At 44.0% G+C, this 21,594-nt stretch overlaps 1 protein-coding gene across 1 annotated transcript; it reads right to left on the minus strand.

Moving 5' to 3' along the window:
* Positions 1–1,636: 1,636 nt before the first annotated feature.
* Positions 1,637–18,476, minus strand: LOC139415507 (mitotic checkpoint serine/threonine-protein kinase BUB1 beta-like). The gene is made up of 23 exons (XM_071163611.1): positions 18,396–18,476; positions 17,587–17,728; positions 17,288–17,347; positions 16,850–16,994; positions 15,366–15,562; positions 14,970–15,109; positions 14,490–14,686; positions 14,146–14,246; positions 11,902–12,116; positions 11,424–11,536; positions 10,688–10,821; positions 10,203–10,237; positions 9,983–10,045; positions 9,723–9,763; positions 9,241–9,476; positions 8,603–8,772; positions 7,808–7,948; positions 7,078–7,166; positions 6,542–6,703; positions 5,928–6,058; positions 5,525–5,690; positions 4,923–5,038; positions 1,637–1,945 (listed from the first exon to the last, which is right to left on the minus strand). Exons 2-23 carry the CDS (start codon positions 17,718–17,720, stop codon positions 1,813–1,815), a joined length of 2,919 nt encoding a protein of 972 aa, XP_071019712.1. The 5' UTR covers positions 17,721–17,728; positions 18,396–18,476; the 3' UTR covers positions 1,637–1,812.
* Between the last annotated feature and the right edge of the window lie 3,118 nt (positions 18,477–21,594).

Here is a 21,594-nt window from a genome sequence, read left to right on the forward strand (position 1 = left end):
AACCCCCTGAGTCAATACGTTAGTCACCTTTGGCAGTGATTACAGTGGTGAGTCTTTCTGGGAAAGTCTCTAAGAGCTTTCCACACCTGGATTGTGCAACATTTGCCAATTACTCTTCCAAAATTCTTCAAGTTCTGTCAAATTGGTTGTTGATCATTGCTAGACAACCATTTTCAGGTCTTGCCATAGATGTTCAAGTAGATTTAAGTAAAAAAATAATTCAGCCACTCAGGAACATTCAGTGTTCTTGGTAATTAACTTGTGTGGAGTTGGCCTTGTGTTTTAGGTTATTGTTCTGCTGAAAGGTGAAGTCATCTCCCAGTGTCTGGTGGAAAGTAGACAACCCGGTTTTCCTCGAGGAATTTGCTTGTGCTTAGCTCCAATCCATTTATTTTTTAACCTTTTGGTTTTGTCCTAGCACTACAACAGATTCAAATAAACTAATCAAGCTTTGATATTAAATCAGCTGTGTAGTATTAGGGCAAAAAAACAAATATGCACCCCTTGGGGTCACGAGGACTGAGATTGGATAACTGCTTTAACGATTACACTCATACCCATAACATGACGCAGCCACCACTATGGTTAAAAATATGGAGTGGTATTCAGTAATGTGTTGTATTGGATTTGCCCCCAAAACAGGACACTTTGTATCCAGGACAGTTGAATTGCTTCATTTATTTTTTGCAGTATTACTTTAGTGCCTTGTTGCAAACAGGATGCATGTTTTGAAATATTTGTATTCTGTACAGGCTTCTTTACACTCTGTCAATTAGGTTAGTATTGTGGAGTAACTACAATGTTGATAATCCATCCTCAGTTATCACAGCCATTAAGCTACGTAACTTTTTTGGGGTTAAAAAAAAAAAAAAAAATCACCATTGCCCTCATGGTGAAATCCCTGAGTGGTTTCCTTCCTCTTCGGCAACAGAGTTAGGAAAGACGCCTGTATGTTTTCAGTAACTGGATGTATTGATACACCATCCAAAGCGTAATTAATAACTTCACCATGCGTAAAGGGATATTCAACCCCCCTCCCCCCGGTGTTTGACTGAGGGACCTTACAGATCAATTGTGTGTGGTGTACAGAGATGAGGTAGTAATAAAAAGTCAAGTCCATGAAACTAATGACTTAAGCAAATGTATACTTCTGACATTTCAGCTTTTCATTTGTACAAATTTCCCAAAACAATTTCACTGACATTTTGGGGTAGTGTTTAGGTGACAACAAAAAAAAAAATCTACATTTATTCCATTTTCAATTCGGGCTATAACAAAATGTGCAAGAAGTCAAGGGCTGTGAATACCTTCTGAAGGCACTGCATGTCAGACCAAATGTAACTTACACTAATTGGAATGTTCTAGATTTACATTTACCATGTTACATCTACCCCCCCGAAAACACACAATGCAAGTCTGGCTGGTTAACTGCAAGTGTATGCCATGCTCTAACTTAAGACATAACTCAGATTTATGTCAGAACAGAATTCTCTCTGTTCATGTACCATAAAACAGTTCAGGGGTGACTGGTCTATGATCAATGCCACCAGGACAACACCCTCTACAGGCCATATATAGGCAGCACATCCTAAAAATGAATACAACCATAAAAAAAAAAACAAGCAAAACAGTCATAATGAATAAGACGTATACTTTATTATGAACAATCGCATTTAACAGAAAAACAATTACATTGAAATGAGGAAAAAACTAAGGGACTAGCAAAAACAATAACAGCAACATCTAGGAGACAAATAAAATCTAAATAGCCACACGGATAAATCACTAGGAAGGTAGTGCTAGGAAAGAAAACTAGGCGCCATAGCAAGCAAATGTAGACTTCTTCATGTCTTCAAGTAGCTCTGTGAGAACTGATACAGAAGGCCTGTCTCCGGGATTCAGAACGGTCCGGAAGAACTTGCTCCAAAACGCATCGCTCCGGTCACTGTAAACAAAGAGGGACAGGGGATGAAAGACAATATCTGCATCCCAATAATCTAATAATGTGTCCTTTCTCCCAAATTGTGCACTCGTTCACTTCATGGATATTGTGTGTGTGTGTGTGTATGTATATATATATATATACATACATACATACATACATACACACACACACACACACATACATATACATACATACAGTGCCTTGTGAAAGTATTCTGCCCCCTTGAACTTTGCGACCTTTTGCCACATTTCAGGCTTCAAACATAAAGATATAAAACTGTATTTTGTTGTGAAGAATCAACAACAAGTGGGACACAATCATGAAGTGGAACGACATTTATTGGATATTTCAAACTTTTTTAACAAGTCAAAAACTGAAAAATTGGGTTAATACTTTGTAGCGCCACCTTTTGCTGCGATTACAGCTGTAAGTCGCTTGGGGTATGTCTATCAGTTTTGCACATTGAGAGACTGAAATGTTTTCCCATTCCTCCTTGCAAAACAGCTCGAGCTCAGTGAGGTTGGATGGAGAGCATTTGTGAACAGCAGTTTTCAGTTCTTTCCACAGATTCTCGATTGGCTTCAGGTCTGGACTTTGACTTGGCCATTCTAACACCTGGATATGTTTATTTTTGAACCATTCCATTGTAGATTTTGCTTTCTGTTTTGGATCATTGTCTTGTTGGAAGACAAATCTCCGTCCTAGTCTCAGGTCTTTTGCAGACTCCATCAGGTTTTCTTCCAGAATGGTCCTGTATTTGGCTCCATCCATCTTCCCATCAATTTTAACCATCTTCCCTGTCCCTGCTGAAGAAAAGCAGGCCCAAACCATGATGCTGCCACCACCATGTTTGACGTGTGTTCAGCTGTGTTGCTTTTACGCCAAACATAACGTTTTGCATTGTTGCCAAAAAGTTCAATTTTGGTTTCATCTGACCAGAGCACCTTCTTCCACATGTTTGGTGTGTCTCCCAGGTGGCTTGTGGCAAACTTTAAACGACACTTTTTATGGATATCTTTAAGAAATGGCTTTCTTCTTGCCACTCTTCCATAAAGGCCAGATTTGTGCAATATACGACTGATTGTTGTCCTATGGACAGAGTCTCCCACCTCAGCTGTAGATCTCTGCAGTTCATCCAGAGTGATCATGGGCCTCTTGGCTGCATCTCTGATCAGTCTTCTCCTTGTATGAGCTGAAAGTTTAGAGGGACGGCCAGGTCTTGGTAGATTTGCAGTGGTCTGATACTCCTTCCATTTCAATATTATCGCTTGCACAGTGCTCCTTGGGATGTTTAAAGCTTGGGAAATATTTTTGTATCCAAATCCGGCTTTAAACTTCTTCACAACAGTATCTCGGACCTGCCTGGTGTGTTCCTTGTTCTTCATGATGCTCTCTGCGCTTTTAACGGACCTCTGAGACTATCACAGTGCAGGTGCATTTATACGGAGACTTGATTACACACAGGTGGATTGTATTTATCATCATTAGTCATTTAGGTCAACATTGGATCATTCAGAGATCCTCACTGAACTTCTGGAGAGAGTTTGCTGCACTGAAAGTAAAGGGGCTGAATAATTTTGCACGCCCAATTTTTCAGTTTTTGATTTGTTAAAAAAGTTTGAAATATCCAATAAATGTCGTTCCACTTCATGATTGTGTCCCACTTGTTGTTGATTCTTCACAAAAAAATACAGTTTTATATCTTTATGTTTGAAGCCTGAAATGTGGCAAAAGGTCGCAAAGTTCAAGGGGGCCGAATACTTTCGCAAGGCACTGTACATCCTTGTATATAGCCGCTGTCATTTTATTGTGTTAACATTTCTTTTTTGGCAAATCTGTAAAAAATATATGAAATAAATGTAAACTCTGCATTGTTGGGTAAGGGCTCGTAAGTAAGCCTTTCACAGTGGCCTACACCGGTTGTATTCGGCGCATGTGACATAAATGTGTTTGATAATATGGTGAAAAACAAGAGGATTGGAAGACAGGAGTCAGTTGTGTTCCAACATACCTAAATGGCTTCCTAACCTCATCATTTTCTCTCTATGACCACTTATCAGACAGCCCGTAGGGTCATCACTAGTTACCACAGGCACGAAGTCAGAAGGCCCGCTTACTGGACCAATCAGATGAGGGTGTGTGACGAGGCATATTCCGGTTGGTGGGAACTCTCATTTTCGAAATAGCATCGAGTTGAAGTTTGATATATAATGTGTATATCAAAACATTATACTGTGTATTAAAAGTAAAGTGCAGGAATAAATGTAACAAAATATCAGTAAAAAACAAAAAATGTAAGTCAAGGTTACATTTGTCTTCCTAAGAAGGGGGTGGATGGGCTAATAGAACATTCCCAGATGGGTTTCACCCCAGTGTTTTACCCAAAAGGCTCAGACTTAGTTTCCATCTATGCGGGCCGGCACCCATCTCTCAGTTGGGGCCAAAGCCAGGCCACTGGAACTTTTCAGATTTCATTAACATAACAATGGCTAACTGAACTTTAACACCTCGCAAAGCAAAAAAAGGTTGAAGTTGTCATATTAAAAAATATATGAAATATGTGAAACTACATTTTACTTGTGGATTTTAAAATAAAAATCAAGGTGTCAATTTGTCAACATGCCATTTTAAAAACAATGCAGATATTAAACCTATTTTGGTTTTACACAAGTAGTAAGGGCAAACAAGCTCGCTAGGAGAGTTTGAATAAGACATCCAAGTAGGACTCTGCATTTAAAACGGTTGGTTTATTAGATAATAAATAAGCTAATCATTGATGAACACTAGATTCAAGCAACGCAAGTCTCTGGTCTGCATACACATACTCCCTCATTTGATTGGTCGTTCCCCACTAACCGTAAGCCGGGGTACACGACATCACCCCCTCATCCGATTGTTCGAGTAGGACAGGCCTTCTGACTGTGGCAACTGGTGAGGACCCAGCGGCAGGACATGACTAGAGGAAACCGTAATATACCTGGGATGCGCTTCCTGATATTCCTCCAGTGTCCACAAGGAGTCTTCCTTAACCAGGCGCATGGTTCTCTTCTTCAGCAGAGTGTGGACAGTCTCTGCAATGCCCAGGAGATCCACCTGTAATCAGAGAGAGCGACAGCTACTGAACTAGGGGAGAGCGACAGCTACTGAACTAGGGGAGAGCGACAGCTACTGAACTAGGGGAGAGCGACTCTCAATCGTAAATGTAGGTATCTGGTAGCTTTTTAGGATTGGTTTTATTTATATATACGTACCACAATGGAACATTTTACATGAAAGAAAACCTAATTGCAATGCATCTTACATAAGGGAAAAACATGATTAAAAAGAGAAACACATACAGGTGAGGTTCAAAAGAGCATTGGGGCCATGCAATAAATAAATGAATCAAATACATCCTACATAATGTAAATAAAGTATAAAGATGATGATGGGGCAGGCAAAGGGTTTTTGGGGCATGCATATCAATTAAAAATAGTGAAACATTGACTTTATTCTTGATGTCTTTTTAGACTTTCCTCTGGAAAGCATGTAGCGATGTGACGGTGCCAACAAGAGGCTGTAGACAGGTGTGTACCGTACCTGATAGGGGCTGGCAGAGGGGGCTAGTAGATCCTGTGTGATGAAGTTCTGGGCTGCTGGGAGGATGTGTGCTGCTGTCACCTCCGGCTGAAGCTCCAGGTCCACGGAGCAGGAGAAGTCCAGCGCCACGGCAGCACTGATCTCATCCATTGGTTCATCATAATGACTGGGGGGGGCAGAGAAAAGGAAGAATAAGACTTGACTAGTAGATTATATGACTGGATTTAAAGATCAAATAAACATTAGGGCCGTTTCCCTACATGTGTATCTCCCACAGCGAGTGTATGCAAGGATGCAAGGACTACAGTGAGTAAGTAATATGCCTGTATGTCAGAAGTCTGCGTTCGGAAACTCATATGCATGCGTGGCTGGACCGTGTGTGTGTGTGTGTGTGTGTGCATACCGATTCATCACCAGTGTGTCTGGACTGAGAGCTCCGTGGATCAGGTGGCAGGAGTGCATGAGTCTCACCAGCTCCACTGTCTGCATGGCCAGGGAGGCCACGATTTCCTCAAATGACTCCTCAGCCACCTCCTGTGTATGCCATAAGGAGAGGAACCACAGACTTTAACAGGTCTTTCCTATCAGAATCCTGTTCTTTACCTCATAACTATTGTTTTTTTTTGCAAAAAGAACACTCAACTAGCAGTTCTTAATGGACAACTTCAAATAGAACCTCCTCGTTTCAGATCATTTTCTTCCGTTTGATGCCTACTGAACACGACCCAAGGTAGACTATAAAATTACATCTTGCAAAGGGTTTATACGCCGAGCTATTGTTATTTTAGGGGTGGGGAAAGGTTGCAAGATTGAATCCCCGAGCAGACAAGGTAAAAATCTGTCGTTCTGTCCCTGAACAAGACAGTTAACCAAGTGTTCCTAGGAGGTCATTGAAAATTAGAATTTATTCTTAACTGACTTGCCTAGTTAAATAAAAAGGTTAAAAACATTTTTTTTTAAAAAGCAGATTCTATAATGGTACAATAATGCATGGAGGACAGGGGTGGAACTACCCACACGCAGTGTGCTCTGCTGGGAGGCCTTGTGGACCGTGACGCAGCCATCCTGGAACAGGAAGCAGCGCCCCGCGTCGTGGACGGGTGCCTGGGAGTCCCGGGCTAGTCGCTCCCTCAGTTGTGAGCCGATGTAGAAGTCCCACGGCACCGCGGTGCGCTCCAGCTGCACAAGGCAAGAGTGACGTGTTAGATCTCAACTCACTGGAGAACACCGTGTAAAGTAAATGTCAAAATCATCATGTTGATCTCATGGACTGTCAGTCATTGTATCCATAGCACCATATATGGACTTGATTTCTCCAGCTCCATCCCTCAGCTTTATAGCAAAAGTGGAGGGGAAAATTTTGCCATTAAAATAAAGCCAACGAACCAGCAGTGCAATTTTGCTTAATCTGCTATTCTAGAAAAATAGAGGTGGAGTCTGCATACATAAACAGTTTGAGGTGGAGCGTACATGAAGGAAATCATTCAACGCATCAACTCACATGAAGGACAGTTATTTAAATCTACTTTGAGTTCAGTCATTCACTGCCTTACCTTAATGGCAACGTCACCTCCACCTTGGCCTGCATAGATGGAAAAGTTCTCATAGTCCATCTTGGAATAGGTAGCAAAGGTGTCGTTCCCTTTAAGCAAGACGGTAAAAAAATAAACAAACAAGCGGTGTAGTATTATAATCCGTCATTTAAACCAGCCGCCCAGCCTTCACTAAACCAGCCTGCACTAAACCAGCCTGCACTAAACCAGCCTGCACTAAACCAGCCTGCACTAAACCAGCCGCCCAGCCTGCACTAAACCAGCCGCCCAGCCTGCACTAAACCAGCCGCCCAGCCTTCACTAAACCAGCCGCCCAGCCTTCACTAAACCAGCCGCCCAGCCTTCACTAAACCAGCCGCCCAGCCTTCACTAAACCAGCCGCCCAGCCTTCACTAAACCAGCCGCCCAGCCTTCACTAAACCAGCCGCCCAGCCTTCACTAAACCAGCCGCCCAGCCTTCACTAAACCAGCCGCCCAGCCTTCACTAAACCAGCCGCCCAGCCTTCACTAAACCAGCCGCCCAGCCTTCACTAAACCAGCCGCCCAGCCTTCACTAAACCAGCCGCCCAGCCTTCACTAAACCAGCCGCCCAGCCTTCACTAAACCAGCCGCCCAGCCTTCACTAAACCAGCCGCCCAGCCTTCACTAAACCAGCCGCCCAGCCTTCACTAAACCAGCCGCCCAGCCATCACTAAACCAACCGTCCAGCCTTCTTTATTAGTTGAACTACCTAGAATCAGCACACCATCTTCCTCAGCCATGGGAAGGGGACCATCCTCTGAGTAGAAGTTTGGAAAGGAGCTCAGGTCCACTTGATCCAGCAACCGTTGTCTCACCCTCACACTGCAAGGGTCCTCAATCACAGGTTGTACTGCAATACCAGGAAGGAAGAACAAGGCATTCCAACATCAAATAGACTTTACTTATTCCTTACAGCTCCTAGTGAAGCCAAGAGTCTTAAATATACTAGCCATACAAAATGAATGGGCACTGGATTGAACCCCCAAAGTCAGATTCAGCAGTGTTAAATAGGTGAAATGAAATGTCAGTGTGCAGTTGAGCACATTAATTCATAACTAACAGTTTCTTATGGACCACATGGAGTTAACAGTTACATACTATGCACCAATGCTTCTACTGAAACATAAGATAACAATCCAAATGAAAATGTATTTTAATAAAAATTAATAGAACGCTTATTTTTTTTTGGTCCACTAAACTGCCATGTGCAACAAAATGACATGACTTTTACATTGATTTGAGGTGAAATACAGCTTTCTTGGACAGCCAAAGAAAAGGCAGGCAAGAATTTATACTGGAAATAGGATTGTGTAATTCAGCAGTGGCAAAGTTTGTTTATTATAATTTTTTACATTTACGTCATCTAGCAGGCTCTTATGCAGAGCGACGTACAGTAGTGCATACACTTCACCCCCCCCCCCCCTTCTCGGTCCTGGTCCCCCGTGGGAATCAAACCCACAACCCTGGAGTTGAAACCGCCATGCTCTACCATCCAGATACTCACTGCATGGTGAATTCTGGTCCATGGCTTCGGGGTGGGGTTCTGCGTGGCTGTCCTTTAGCCTGCTGAGGTGGTGGACGGCCTTGCCTCCAGAGTTCGTGCACACGGAGGAGGCGGAGGTGGGGCCTGAAGCCATGGAGCCCCAAGCCTCCAGGCTGGCTTCTTGGATAGGGCTGCAGAGCAAACGTCAAGGAGATGGTCACAAGTGCCCTGTTCAAATAGATATTTTCTTGACGCAATTACTGTTCTGACATAATTGGTGAAAGCAATACAATGGGTTTTAGAATGTTGGTAACACAGAGCTGCACGTTATGACCTTTCCCTTTATTTTCCATTTGAGCAGGGTTGTGTTCATTAGGCATAAAACTGAAGAAAACAAGGTGTAAAGAGGGGAGGTACTACCTGAACTTGTCCAATAAGAAAAGGGTCATTTTCAGATACATTCAAACATTTTACAACAATGTGTCCGCATCAATGAACACAGCCCCCGGTTTATCATCATGACTTGCACTGGCAGAGATGGTTTAGAATGACTCCGGGAGGGAAAGGGGACAAGCTACAGAGCTCGCTGCCAACAAACCATCAATAAGGCTAGTGGACCCTTGTCGGTCGGGTCAAGTCATTGGGTGGACAAACTATACCTGAGCTTCTTCCTTCCGTCCGAGTCAGCATCAAGTTGAGGGGTAATGCTGGGCTCCTTGGTCAGAATCCCAGCGTTGGGCGAAACCACCCTCTGTCCCATGGCGTGATAAGGAGAGGAGGCCATCTTGGCGGCCTTCACAAAGTCCTGCGTGTCCTCTGGGCTGGAGCACAGAGTCTTGTTCTTGTGGCCGCTGACCACCTCCTCGTTCAGGGACTCTGTTCGCTCTGGGAAGTTCTGGATGGTACAAGTCAATCAACCTACCTATTGATATGATTTTTTTTGTGCAACCAGGAATTTCCAACAGATAACATACGTACACTAGACTGAGCTCAGGTCTGAGTTAGCAAGACCGCACAAACAGATCTGGGAACAGGCTTTACATTCAAAGGCAGTGGATCATTGATGGTCTTGTCTGAACTGTACTAGATTAGAGAGATCACTTCGTAGCACAAGTGATCTTGTTCCAAAAACTGTCCAAACCTTAGATAATTGAGTTCGTTCAGAGTGGGGGATACTGCCACCTGTCAAAAAACACACACAAAAAAAACAGGATCACCGTTGAAGTGCATGGAAAAGTCTGAAAGAGTTTGATTAGTGTCATTGTTCCCGCATAATTATTAGTTCTCCAAATATTACTACTGTGTTAAAATAACATGTTTTAACCCATGTTACAAAACTTAACCTTAACACAGTTTTGAAGTAGGTTGGCATTTAGAGGACTTGTGTACATTCAGAATTACCTGGAAACGGGTAAGGAGTCTTAAAGCAAAGACCTCTGTCTCCAGCAGGTAGGAAAACATCATCTAAAATAGCAATCAAGTCAGAGAAAGACCTCAAGTACAGGTCAAATGTCAGATAAAGGCCAAGTACAGGTCAAAGTTGATAATTGACTATCAAATACCTATATATTTTTTTTGTATGTTGCGTGTATAGCATAGATGCAAACTAAGGAACACAAACCTGGACACATGTCCTTTTCACAGGGAATAGGGTTTCTGTAAAGTAAAATGGGGGAGACATTTCATTGTCATATAGCCTAATTCATGCATGTGAAAGTATGACTTGTTTGACTGTCTATGACAATGTAAACTAGACTTAAGCAATCAGGCCCGAGGTGGGGTATACGGCCAATATACCACGGCTAAAGGCTGTTCTTATGCGTGACACAACGAGGAGTGCCTGGACGCAGCCCTTAGCCGTGGTATATTGGCCATACATATACATACATCTATCTATCTATCTATCACTAACCCTAGAGGTGCCTTATTGCTATTATAAACTGGTTACCAATATAATTAGTGCAGTAAAAATAAATGTTTTGTCATACCCTTGGTACACGGTCTGATATACCACGGCTGTCTGCAAATCAGAATTCAGGGCTCGAACCACCCAGTTTATAATGTTTATTAATGCAGTGATACATGACAGGAGTCTCAATGGCTTACCGAGACCCATGTGCAGAGCCAGACTGGGATCCTTCATCAAAGATCTGGAAGGCCATTGCATTCGGTTGGCTGCTAGGTAGGACAGTTCCAGACCCACACTCTGTTATTTGCATGGAATCAGTCCCGGTGTCATCCTAGGAGCAAAAAGTTAGGAAAATTGTTTATTTTGCATGACAACACTTTTAGACAGCAGGGTTGTGCTCAATAAGGAGAAAATGTTTAGGAACTAACTTGTCCAATAAAAAAACTAATTTTCCTGTTGCAACCCCTAGGATATTTTTCAGAAGCAGTGGCAGAGTAGAGTCTTCCTGGGGTATACATCTATACTAAATAAAAACACAAAAAAAACTGGGGAAATATTGGCTACGGTGCGCTCTACTGAACATGACCCAGATAGTCTAGTAGCAGATAATCATATTAACTATCCCAAACAAGTTGCTTTCACAGTCGACGTCAATGACCTCTGCAGTTTTTCTAAACACTTTCTAGCTGGGTTTCCTAAACAGACCTCCAACTGAAAAGAAAAAGGGATGGCAAATCACAATTACGAAACACATTGGACATTTGCAACGCAAGCTCAGATCTCTCAAACCAGAATAGTGTTCAGTAGGCAAGAAACGCAACAAAAGGGGTAAATAATAGCGGAATTTGTCCAATAAGAGACACTGTTACAAAACGCGTCACTACGATGTGCCCTAATGAACACAACCGTGTATTAAGAGTCTTTGCCACTTGCCTGTTGTGATAGGTGTGGTCGTTGCTGGGATTGCTGCAACTGAAGCAGTCGTTGCTTCTCATCTATCTGTTGCCTCAGCCTCTCTTTGGCTTGGCTCTGCTGTTGAATCGTCTCTATCAAAAGGAAAGGGTGGGAATAAAGAATGAATAAAGGGTCATTGGCGGTTGACCTTGAGGGAATATGCCAATATGAGGAGAGAAGATCAGTGGAAAAAAATTGAAAAAAAAAAGTCAGAAGACAAAAAGGGAGGGCCCCGAGTGACCGTGTGAAACAGCAGTCGAAAGCACAGTAGACCATTTTATTCCCCGACAAGATACATGAACATGGGATACACACAGAGCTTTTTTACCCAAGTATTTTGTCCAAATCAATATCGGTTGTATGTCTATACTTTAAAAGATGCATTTGAAAACAGGAAATATGTCAAATGTCATGGAACATCCCAGGTATAATGTGACAGTTACTGTCCAATGGTAACCTTCGATTTCTTGCCGCTTGCGTGCGAAGTAGTGTTCGGCACGCAGCTCTTCGATGCTCAGCTCCACAGCGCCATTCAGCAGCAGCTCTTTGAGGTACATGCTCTGTTCCTTCACCCCGCCTCCTCCTCCCTCCTCCAGCACAGACTCCTCTTTGGAGGGGGGCGGGCGATCAGAGAGGACAGTGTTCACTGCCGGGTCAATCTTACACGCAGACCTGTAGCCGTGGAGAAAGTGGAGGAGATTATTTTTGCGGCATTTAGGTCAGAGATAAGACATTAGCTAGCCTACTTGGTTAGTTAGCTACTGCAAACAATAATTTCCATGGTTTCTAAGAGCATAACCAGACCATTGAGAGTTTATGCATCATCAACTTCTTGTAATTTACACCCTTTACTAAAAACACATTTTTGACCAGAATATGCACCAAAATTAATTCTGAACAGGTAGAAAATTCATGCGAGTGTTCTTTATATGCATGTATGAACCTTACTCTTTACACTTGAGACATTTGTAACAACAACATTTGTTTGCAGAGTCCATCTTTAACCATGAGGGGAGTTACTCTAACCTGGCCCTAGATCAGCTGCTTGAGTCAACTTTAGTCCTCCTCCACAACTCACAAAGAAGGGGTCTGGTCTAGAGGTCAACCAATTAATCGGAATGGCTGATTTCAAGTTATCACAATCAGTAATCGGAATTTTTGAACGCTGATTATATTGAAATCAAATCAAATGTATTTATATAGCCCTTCTTACATCAGCTGATATCTCAAAGTGCTGTACAGAAACCCAGCCTAAAACCCCAAACAGCAAGCAATGCAGGTGTAGAAGCACGGTGGCTAGGAAAAACTCCCTAGAAAGGCCAAAACTTAGGAAGAAACCTAGAGAGAAACCAGGCTGTGTGGGGTGGCCAGTCCTCTTCTGGCTGTGCCGGGTAGAGATTATAACAGAACATGGCCACGAGGAGACTGCGTGTCAGGCTGACCACCTGTTACGCGAGTGCAGGCAGCAAGGAGCCATGGTAAGTTCCTAGCTAGCATTAAACTTATCTTATAAAAAAACTCTTAACATAATCACTAGTTAACTACACATAGTTGATGATATTACTAGTTTAAGTAGCTTGTCATGTGTTGCATATAATCAATGCGGTGCCTGAAATTGTGTCACTTCTCTTGCGGTCAGTGTAAGCAGAGTCAGGGTATATGAAGCAGTTTGTATCGCCTGGTTCATTGCGAACTGTGTGAAGACCATATCTTCCTAACAAAGACCGTAATTAATTTGCCAGAATTTTACATAATTATGACATAACATTGAAGGTTGTGCAATGTAACAGCAATATTTAAACTTAAGGTTGCCACCTGTTCGATAAAATACAAAACGGTTCCGTATTTCACTGAAAGAATAAACGTTTTGTTTTCAAAATTATAGTTTCCGGACTTGACCATATTAATGACCTACGGCTCGTATTTCTGTGTTTATTATATTATAATTAAGTCTATGATTTGATATTTGATAGAGCAGTCTTGACTGAGCGGTGGTAGGCAGCAGCAGGCTCGTAAGCATTCATTCAAACCGAACTTTCCTCTGTTTGCCAGCAGATTTCCACAATGCTTGAAGCACAGCGCTGTTTATGACTTCAAGCCTATCAACTCCCGAGATTAGGCTGGCAATACTAAAGTGCCAAAAAGAACATCCAATAGTCAAAGGTCTATGAAATACAAATGGTATAGAGAGTCCTATAATAACCTAAAACTTCTTAACTGGATAAAAAAAAAGGAACCACCAGCTTTCATATGTTCTAAGCAAGGAACTTAAACAGTAGCTTTTTTTACACGGCACATACTGCACTGTCACCTTCTTCAACACTGTTTTTGAATGATTTAAATCAAACCAAATTGAACATGTTTAATTATTTATGAGACTAAATTATTTTATTTAAGTATCATATTAAGTAAAAATAAGTGTTCATTATTCATTGAGTATTGTTGTAATTGTCATTATTACAAACATATTTAAAATATGTATATATTAAGTATCTGCTTTTTTTGGTCCTCCACTACTCACACAGAAGGGGTCTGGTCGCCCTCCTCCACTACTCACACAGAAGGGGTCTGGTCGCCCTCCTCCACTACTCACACAGAAGGGGTCTGGTCGCCCTCCTCCACTACTCACACAGAAGGGGTCTGGTCGCCCTCCTCCACTACTCACACAGAAGGGGTCTGGTCGCCCTCCTCCACTACTCACACAGAAGGGGTCTGGTCACCCTCCTCCACAAAAGGCTGGAAGTTGAGCCTGCTGGCAGGGACCGTTACACTGGAGGCAGAACACCATGACTTCTGGGGAATCTGCCAAGACAAAGAACACCCCCTTAAAATGGCTTAATAATAACAGTTATAAACAGTCAAATACAAAAAGGTTCCACAGAAAATGGTATTAGTTCCATATTAAAACACAAACCCAAGTCTACCAACTCAATTCACTACTGGCAAGCTATCTCGACAAAGTCTCATAGATTAGAAACCGTGCACATTGATGCAATTTAAATGACAGGTCAAGTTATCTATGTAGATCGGCATCGGCGGTCAAACCTTGATGTCGGCCAATTGCTCAGACATGACTTGGTTCTCGTTGGCCCTGCTGCTGGGTGGTGCCATCCAGGGTTCCAGCTTCAGTTGTGCAGCTTGAAGGGAATCCGTCTGGTTCTCATTAAACCCCAGGATCGGGTTTTTCTGGATGTGGCGAGCTGACCGCCTGGGCAACTGCAAGTTCAGACTTCGAGAGTGTCCTACCAAAGATAGCAAAACAGTTCAACCGCTACATCCTTACTTTACTTTTAATTAAAGGCTCAGTGGCTTTTTCTTGCGTCAAAGTACAGCATTTCATCTGAAAATACTGCATTTTAGAACATTTTCTAAACATCAACCAAGATAGACTCTGGATCCACTTTCCTCAAAGACGGCATTGAATTCAGAACATTGCCGATTGGCTGAGAAAGTCCCATCTACACACCCATTCGTAGAGAAGCTACTTTGCAGCTAAACCCCTAGTAACGACCACAAAGGGCTAACCTGCAGCCTCTGTTCGATTGACTGGTGCAACGGCCTTCTTTCTCCCCCGTGGCCTCAGGTCTACCATACTGGTTCTTGCTGGTTCGGGTTCCTCCTCAGTTGCAGACCAAGCCTGATGGGCCACCCTGGCCTGGAAACCACTAAAATGAACAAATAATAATCACCAAACCACAGACAAGCAAGGACAAGGGCTGTGCCTAAATCCTCATTAAATCACGCTAAAGTAATTACTATGAACTAATAGTACATTCTGTTCAGTACAAATGAAAATCTAAGTACTGTGACTTATTTGTAATGGGGCATATTGTTTACAGCCTACTCCCTTCCGTATATGACGTAGACAGAGGCAGACATAGGACAGCTAACAAGGAATGGACAGAGACAAGGAGCACACACTTGTGATATTGCTGAAGTTTATCCATGGGCTGGGCTCTGCACTTAAGTCCCTCATGGAAGATGGCGTCTGCCCTCTGGAAGTTGCCGTGCTTCTCGAACTCCTCCGCCCAGGCAATGTAAAGGTCAGCCCGAGTGAGTCCGATGCCGTTGTCCTGCATGTAGCTGAACATTTCCAGGGGCTCCATGCTGTTCTGGGCCTACAAAACAGCAGTGTCCATTAGGCACCAAAACAAACTCAAATAGGGAGGAACTACCTGGACTTGTCAAATGAGAAAATCTATTTTTTTTTTATGTTGCAAAATGACTTGGAACTTTTCCGTTGCGTATCCTAATGAACACAACCCAAGTTGGGTCAATTGATCTTCTGTATCGATGCAAACAGGTGGGTAGTGATAGCATGCAAGCCAATGTCTGTGCTTTACCCAGTAGTAATGTACAGTATATTGAACGGCAGGGGTTGGAACAGGTTCGAGGAACAGAACCCTCAAAAAACATTGAGGAACTGAAACAAACATTTTCAAATCTTGAGAACCGGTTAATGTTATTTTTGCTCCAAAAATATTCCTAATGTCTAGTCTATAATTCAGTTGAATTATGACGCTAGTAATAGCCTTAACACATTCCAAGCCACATCATGATGTTCTGCATTTTAAGCCAAGCTCCCTCCATGTCCACCCTCTCTCCTCACCCGTGAACTGTCCGTTGCTCTAGCACTTACAGTATCTGTCCATCAAACTAGCTTACCCATTCCATAGCCAGCTGCTCTATCCATGCTAATTGGTGGAGTAAATTAAATAGCCAAATGTAAAAACGATTGATTTCACTAGGCACATTTTTTTTTTTTCATATACAAAAAGTAACTAAACTGATACTTTTTGGGGTTCTAACTGGCTCAGAAGTTTATTCTTCCGGTCAGAACACTGGAACAGAACAAAATAAATGGGGATTATTTTCAGAGTGATTGGAAAATGTATGTTCCAAACCGTTCACATTTTCATACAAATTGATACGAGCATCTAAACATGGCTGTAAACATACATTACTACACCTAGTATTAGCTTGGGGAATGCAGAGAATATTGCTCCATTTCACTATTGTCAATGAAGGGAAACAGTGAAACTGAGCAATATTTCATTTGGATTACAATATTCCAGGCTAACCTTAGTAAAGCATGCGTTTGCAAGTGTGATATTGTATGAGTGGGCAATAAACTGCCTTAGCTCTTGCTTAGCTCAATAAACAAATTGGATATGAACAAGATCACGCATAAAATGTAGATATTCTCATTGACCACTAGAGTGTGATCATAGAAGCGAGGCACACGAGGCTATCGGTATTCCTTAATCTTTTGGTAATCTATGTCATGTTGCCGCTCACTAGCTCTGGTCCAGGGCATTAGCGGAGTTTGTCTATGGAGTTCAACGTCTTTCAATACAGGACAGTAGTGGAAGATCACGCACTAACGACCTGGACTAACCACTCACCAAATTGATCCAGAGGTTGATGTAACGGGGGTCATCGTAGTATTTCTTGTCATGAGCAAAGAGCTGCACAGCCCTCTCCAGCATGGCCGTAAGACTGCTCTCTTTACTACCCTGGGGGTAGGTCTTGAGTGTCCATTTTAGGTACCTGCACAACACAGAAGCCAAAGTTGTGTATGGTCCCAGAGTGTGTGTGTGTGTGTCTGTGTGGTCAAACTATTGTCCCAAGGGACATTTTGGACTGGAAGCAAGTTAAACCGGATTTAAAAAGTTGACCTATACAAAAGTTAAACAGATCACACAAAAACACAGATATACCATTATGGCAGGTGAAGTTAGGGAGCATGGGGAAGTGTATGTCTAAACCTCTGTGTGTGTGTGTGTGTGTGTGTGTGTGTGTTACCGAGTGAGGTGAATTGCATATGCTGCTGCACATCTCACCTATCCCAGATATCAAGTGGATCATCTCCAGTGTACATACGGAGTTCCAATTCAAACGCTCTGTGGGGCACAAAACAGAGCTTTCAATTTTATAGACTGAGCCTGTGTGAACTTTTAAAGATATGCCCCATGTAGAAACTCACCAAATCCACACAACACCAAATTCTAGAACAGATATTATAGCATATCTCTACACAAAGCCAAAACAGAATAGCCCGGACAGTGATTCTTGACCCCAAACTTAAAATGGTTGAATATAGCTAGCTAGTAACATTGTGAAGACAGCGTTGTTGACATACTGTCTCTGTTGCTGGATGGCTGCATGACAGGATCCCTCTTGGTGGCTGATGTGCAGACCAGTCACAGCCAATCCCTCTCTCAATGGCTGGGTGTTCTCTTTACACAGCTCCCGTTCTGCCTCCACCTGGGCCATAACCACAACTTTGAAAGAAAAGGGGATGTTCACTAGCTAATTACTTTAAAATGCTAAAAAAGTAGCCTACAATCTAGATTACATGATGACACCAGTATACATGACACCATACATACACACTTCACTAAACGTTATATTGGACGTATTGTACTGAATTTGTCAGTGTTCCTTCGACATTACTAACGCTAACGTATATTAATTTACGACTAGAATACTAAACAAAAACACTTACACTTGGTAATAGTAACGCAAGCTAGCTAACAGTTAGCATGTGGCTGAAGTAACATTTACCGTTTAGTCAATTAGCAGACGCTCATACCATTGACAGGAGAAATTAGGTTTAAGTGCCTTTATCGACAGACTTTAGGCCAACTTAGAATTTTTATAAAACGACTCATTTGCTGATTTAACTAGCCAGCAATCTGCTGTCCATGACACACTAGCTAGCTAACTTTCTTGGTTTGCATTTTGTTATTTTAGTAATGCTGAAACGCCACTAAGCTAACGTTAGTTTGGCAGCAACACAGTTATTTTATAGCTAACGTTAGCTAGCTTAATGAAAGGGACCGGTCGAGTTAGTGGTAACTAACGTTACATACATTATGTAATGTACAACTCAAACTTAGCTAGCTAAAGACAACTTACAGTTTCTGTAATTATACAAAATATATTTACCGTTTCTCTTCTCAAATCTTAAAATGCAAAAGTTGGCTACAGCTGGTTACGCCTGTGTTTTCCACACATTTAAAATGAACCGCCAGCAAAGGACGAACGCGATTGGATTATTTATTTTTTGATCCGCCTATTCGTGTTCTTCTTCTGTGGGTTTATGGCGGACTACAACCCCAAAAATGTGTGTTGCCGCCACCAACTGGACGGGTTGAAGCCAAAACAAGGTCAAAAGAAAAGCCATATGTTATATGGAAACTAACTTAATCCACCAAAATAAAAATAGTACATTGACAAAGCAAAACAAAACTCCCACTTCTTCCTTCTTTCAATTCTCCATATCTCCCTTCTCAGGCTCTAGGGCCTGAGAGGGGGGTACGGCTCTAGGACCTGAGAGGGTGGTACGGCTCTAGGGCCTGAGAGGGTGGTACGGCTCTAGGACCTGAGAGGGTGGTACGGATCTAGGACCTGAGAGGGTGGTACGGCTCTAGGGCCTGAGAGGGTGGTACGGCTCTAGGGCCTGAGAGGGTGGTACGGCTCTAGGGCCTGAGAGGGTGGTACGGCTCTAGGGCCTGAGAGGGTGGTACGGCTCTAGGACCTGAGAGGGTGGTACGGCTCTAGGGCCTGAGAGGGTGGTACGACTCTAGTACCTGAGAGGGTGGTATGGCTCTAGGGCCTGAGAGGGTGGTACAGCTCTAGGGCCTGAGAAGGTGGTACGGCTCTAGGGCCTGAGAAGGTGGTACAGCTCTAGGGCCTGGGAGGGTGGTACAGCTCTAGGGCCTGAGAGGGTGGTACGGCTCTAGGACCTGAGAGGGTGGTACGGCTCTAGGGCCTGAGAGGGTGGTACGACTCTAGGGCCTGAGAGGGTGGTACAGCTCTAGGGCCTGAGAAGGTGGTACGGCTCTAGGGCCTGGGAGGGTGGTACGGCTCTAGGGCCTGAGAGGATGGTACGGCTCTAGGACCTGAGAGGGTGGTACGGCTCTAGGGCCTGAGAGGGTGGTACGACTCTAGTACCTGAGAGGGTGGTATGGCTCTAGGGCCTGAGAGGGTGGTACAGCTCTAGGGCCTGAGAAGGTGGTACGGCTCTAGGGCCTGAGAAGGTGGTACAGCTCTAGGGCCTGGGAGGGTGGTACAGCTCTAGGACCTGAGAGGGTGGTACGGCTCTAGGGCCTGAGAGGGTGGCACAGCTCTAGGGCCTGAGAAGGTGGTACGGCTCTAGGGCCTGAGAAGGTGGTACGGCTCTAGGACCTGAGAGGTTGGTACAGCTCTAGGGCCTGAGAGGGTGGTACGGCTCTAGGGCCTGAGAGGGTGGTACGGCTCTAGGGCCTGAGAGGGTGGTACGACTCTAGGGCCTGAGAGGGTGGTACAGCTCTAGGGCCTGAGAAGGTGGTACGGCTCTAGGGCCTGGGAGGGTGGTACGGCTCTAGGGCCTGGGAGGGTGGTACGGCTCTAGGGCCTGAGTTGGTAGTACGGCTCTAGGGCCTGAGAGGGTGGTACGGCTCTAGGGCCTAAGAAGGTGGTACGGCTCTAGGGTCTGAGAGGGCGGTACGGCTCTAGGGCCTGAGAGGGTGGTACGGCTCTAGGGCCTGAGAAGGTGGTACGGCTCTAGGGCCTGGGAGGGTGGTACGGCTCTAGGGCCTGGGAGGGTGGTACGGCTCTAGGGCCTGAGTTGGTAGTACGGCTCTAGGGCCTGAGAGGGTGGTACGGCTCTAGGGCCTGAGAAGGTGGTACGGCTCTAGGGTCTGAGAGGGCGGTACGGCTCTAGGGCCTGAGAGGGTGGTACGGCTCTAGGCCTGAGAGGGTGGTACGGCTCTAGGACCTGAGAGGGTGATACGGCTCTAGGGCCTGAGAGGGTGGTACGGCTCTAGGGCCTGAGTTGGTAGTACGGCTCTAGGGCCTGAGAGGGTGGTACGGCTCTAGGGTCTGAGAAGGTGGTACGGCTCTAGGGTCTGAGAGGGCGGTACGGCTCTAGGGCCTGAGAGGGTGGTACGGCTCTAGGCCTGAGAGGGTGGTACGGCTCTAGGACCTGAGAGGGTGATACGGCTCTAGGGCCTGAAAGGGTGGTATGGCTCTAGGGCCTGAGAGGGTGGTACGGCTTGTGAAAATATTCCATGTAACTCCTTCCCAGGAAATCTTTTAGCCCCAGGAACCTCTCTGCCGCTTCCACAATGATTTCCATCTTCTTGGACCTTCTCTCCACCTTGGCAGTGCCATTTATCACCATAGGTATAATGGCCACAAAGTCCACCCTAACATTTTAAATGTCAGGATCCTGCAAGTGAAAGGGAACCCCTGCAGCCTGGAGTGAAGGCCTATTCACCACCATGGACTCCTTTCACACCCTCAACCCTTTTAACAGCTGCTGCATAGCCCTGACTTTGGCCACCTCATTTTCTTTCACCCTTGTGGGGCATTTGAAAGACTTGGCTTCATGGTTCCCACCACAATTACAACATTTTCATCACTTTTATAACATATAATATGATATTTTCCACAAATTTGACATCTCAGTTTCTCCCTTCTGCAAACACTCAAAACATGACCAAAAGCTTCACTGCATTGGTCTTGGGATGAAGGCTCTAACTCTGTAGTTAATATACCCTAACTGCACTGGAGTAGGGAGAGACTCCATATAAAAACATTTTTAAAGAACAGATGGACTCTTCACTTTTTCACCCTTCACCACACAATTAATCCGAAGTGCATCAATCACCCCAGGAATATTTTTCAACATCTACTTCCCACGTGACTCCAGATATAACCCTCTTGAGGGGTGCCCTATTCCTAAGAGAGACACACACAACACTTCAAACTTATCAAATCAGGTGAGACGCAACACACATTTCTTCTGATCCTCAGAAGCACAAAAAATCTAAACCAGGCCGCGTCTCATGATCCTCACAGCCTTCACTTTACCCAGCACTCTCTTCACCAGTCTGGATATCTCAAATGGATTCCTCAAGATTGGTAATTTGATCATCTGCTCCTCATTTATAAACCGTACCCCTACAAGATACGAAGTGACATTCTCATCACTGTAGTCCAGTTTGCTCCGTTTTCCATTCTTTTGGACAATATTCCAATTCTCCTTGATTTTACCTCCATGAGATTCCGAATCCACTTCATCATTCCCCTTCCGCCATCTTTTTCTCCTCTCTGAGTGGATAATGTCACTGCACTTCCGTAGAAATGGGTAGATTAGATT

The sequence above is a fragment of the Oncorhynchus clarkii genome, chromosome 8, assembly GCF_045791955.1.
Source record: "Oncorhynchus clarkii lewisi isolate Uvic-CL-2024 chromosome 8, UVic_Ocla_1.0, whole genome shotgun sequence".
NCBI classification, from domain to species: Eukaryota; Metazoa; Chordata; class Actinopteri; order Salmoniformes; family Salmonidae; genus Oncorhynchus; species Oncorhynchus clarkii.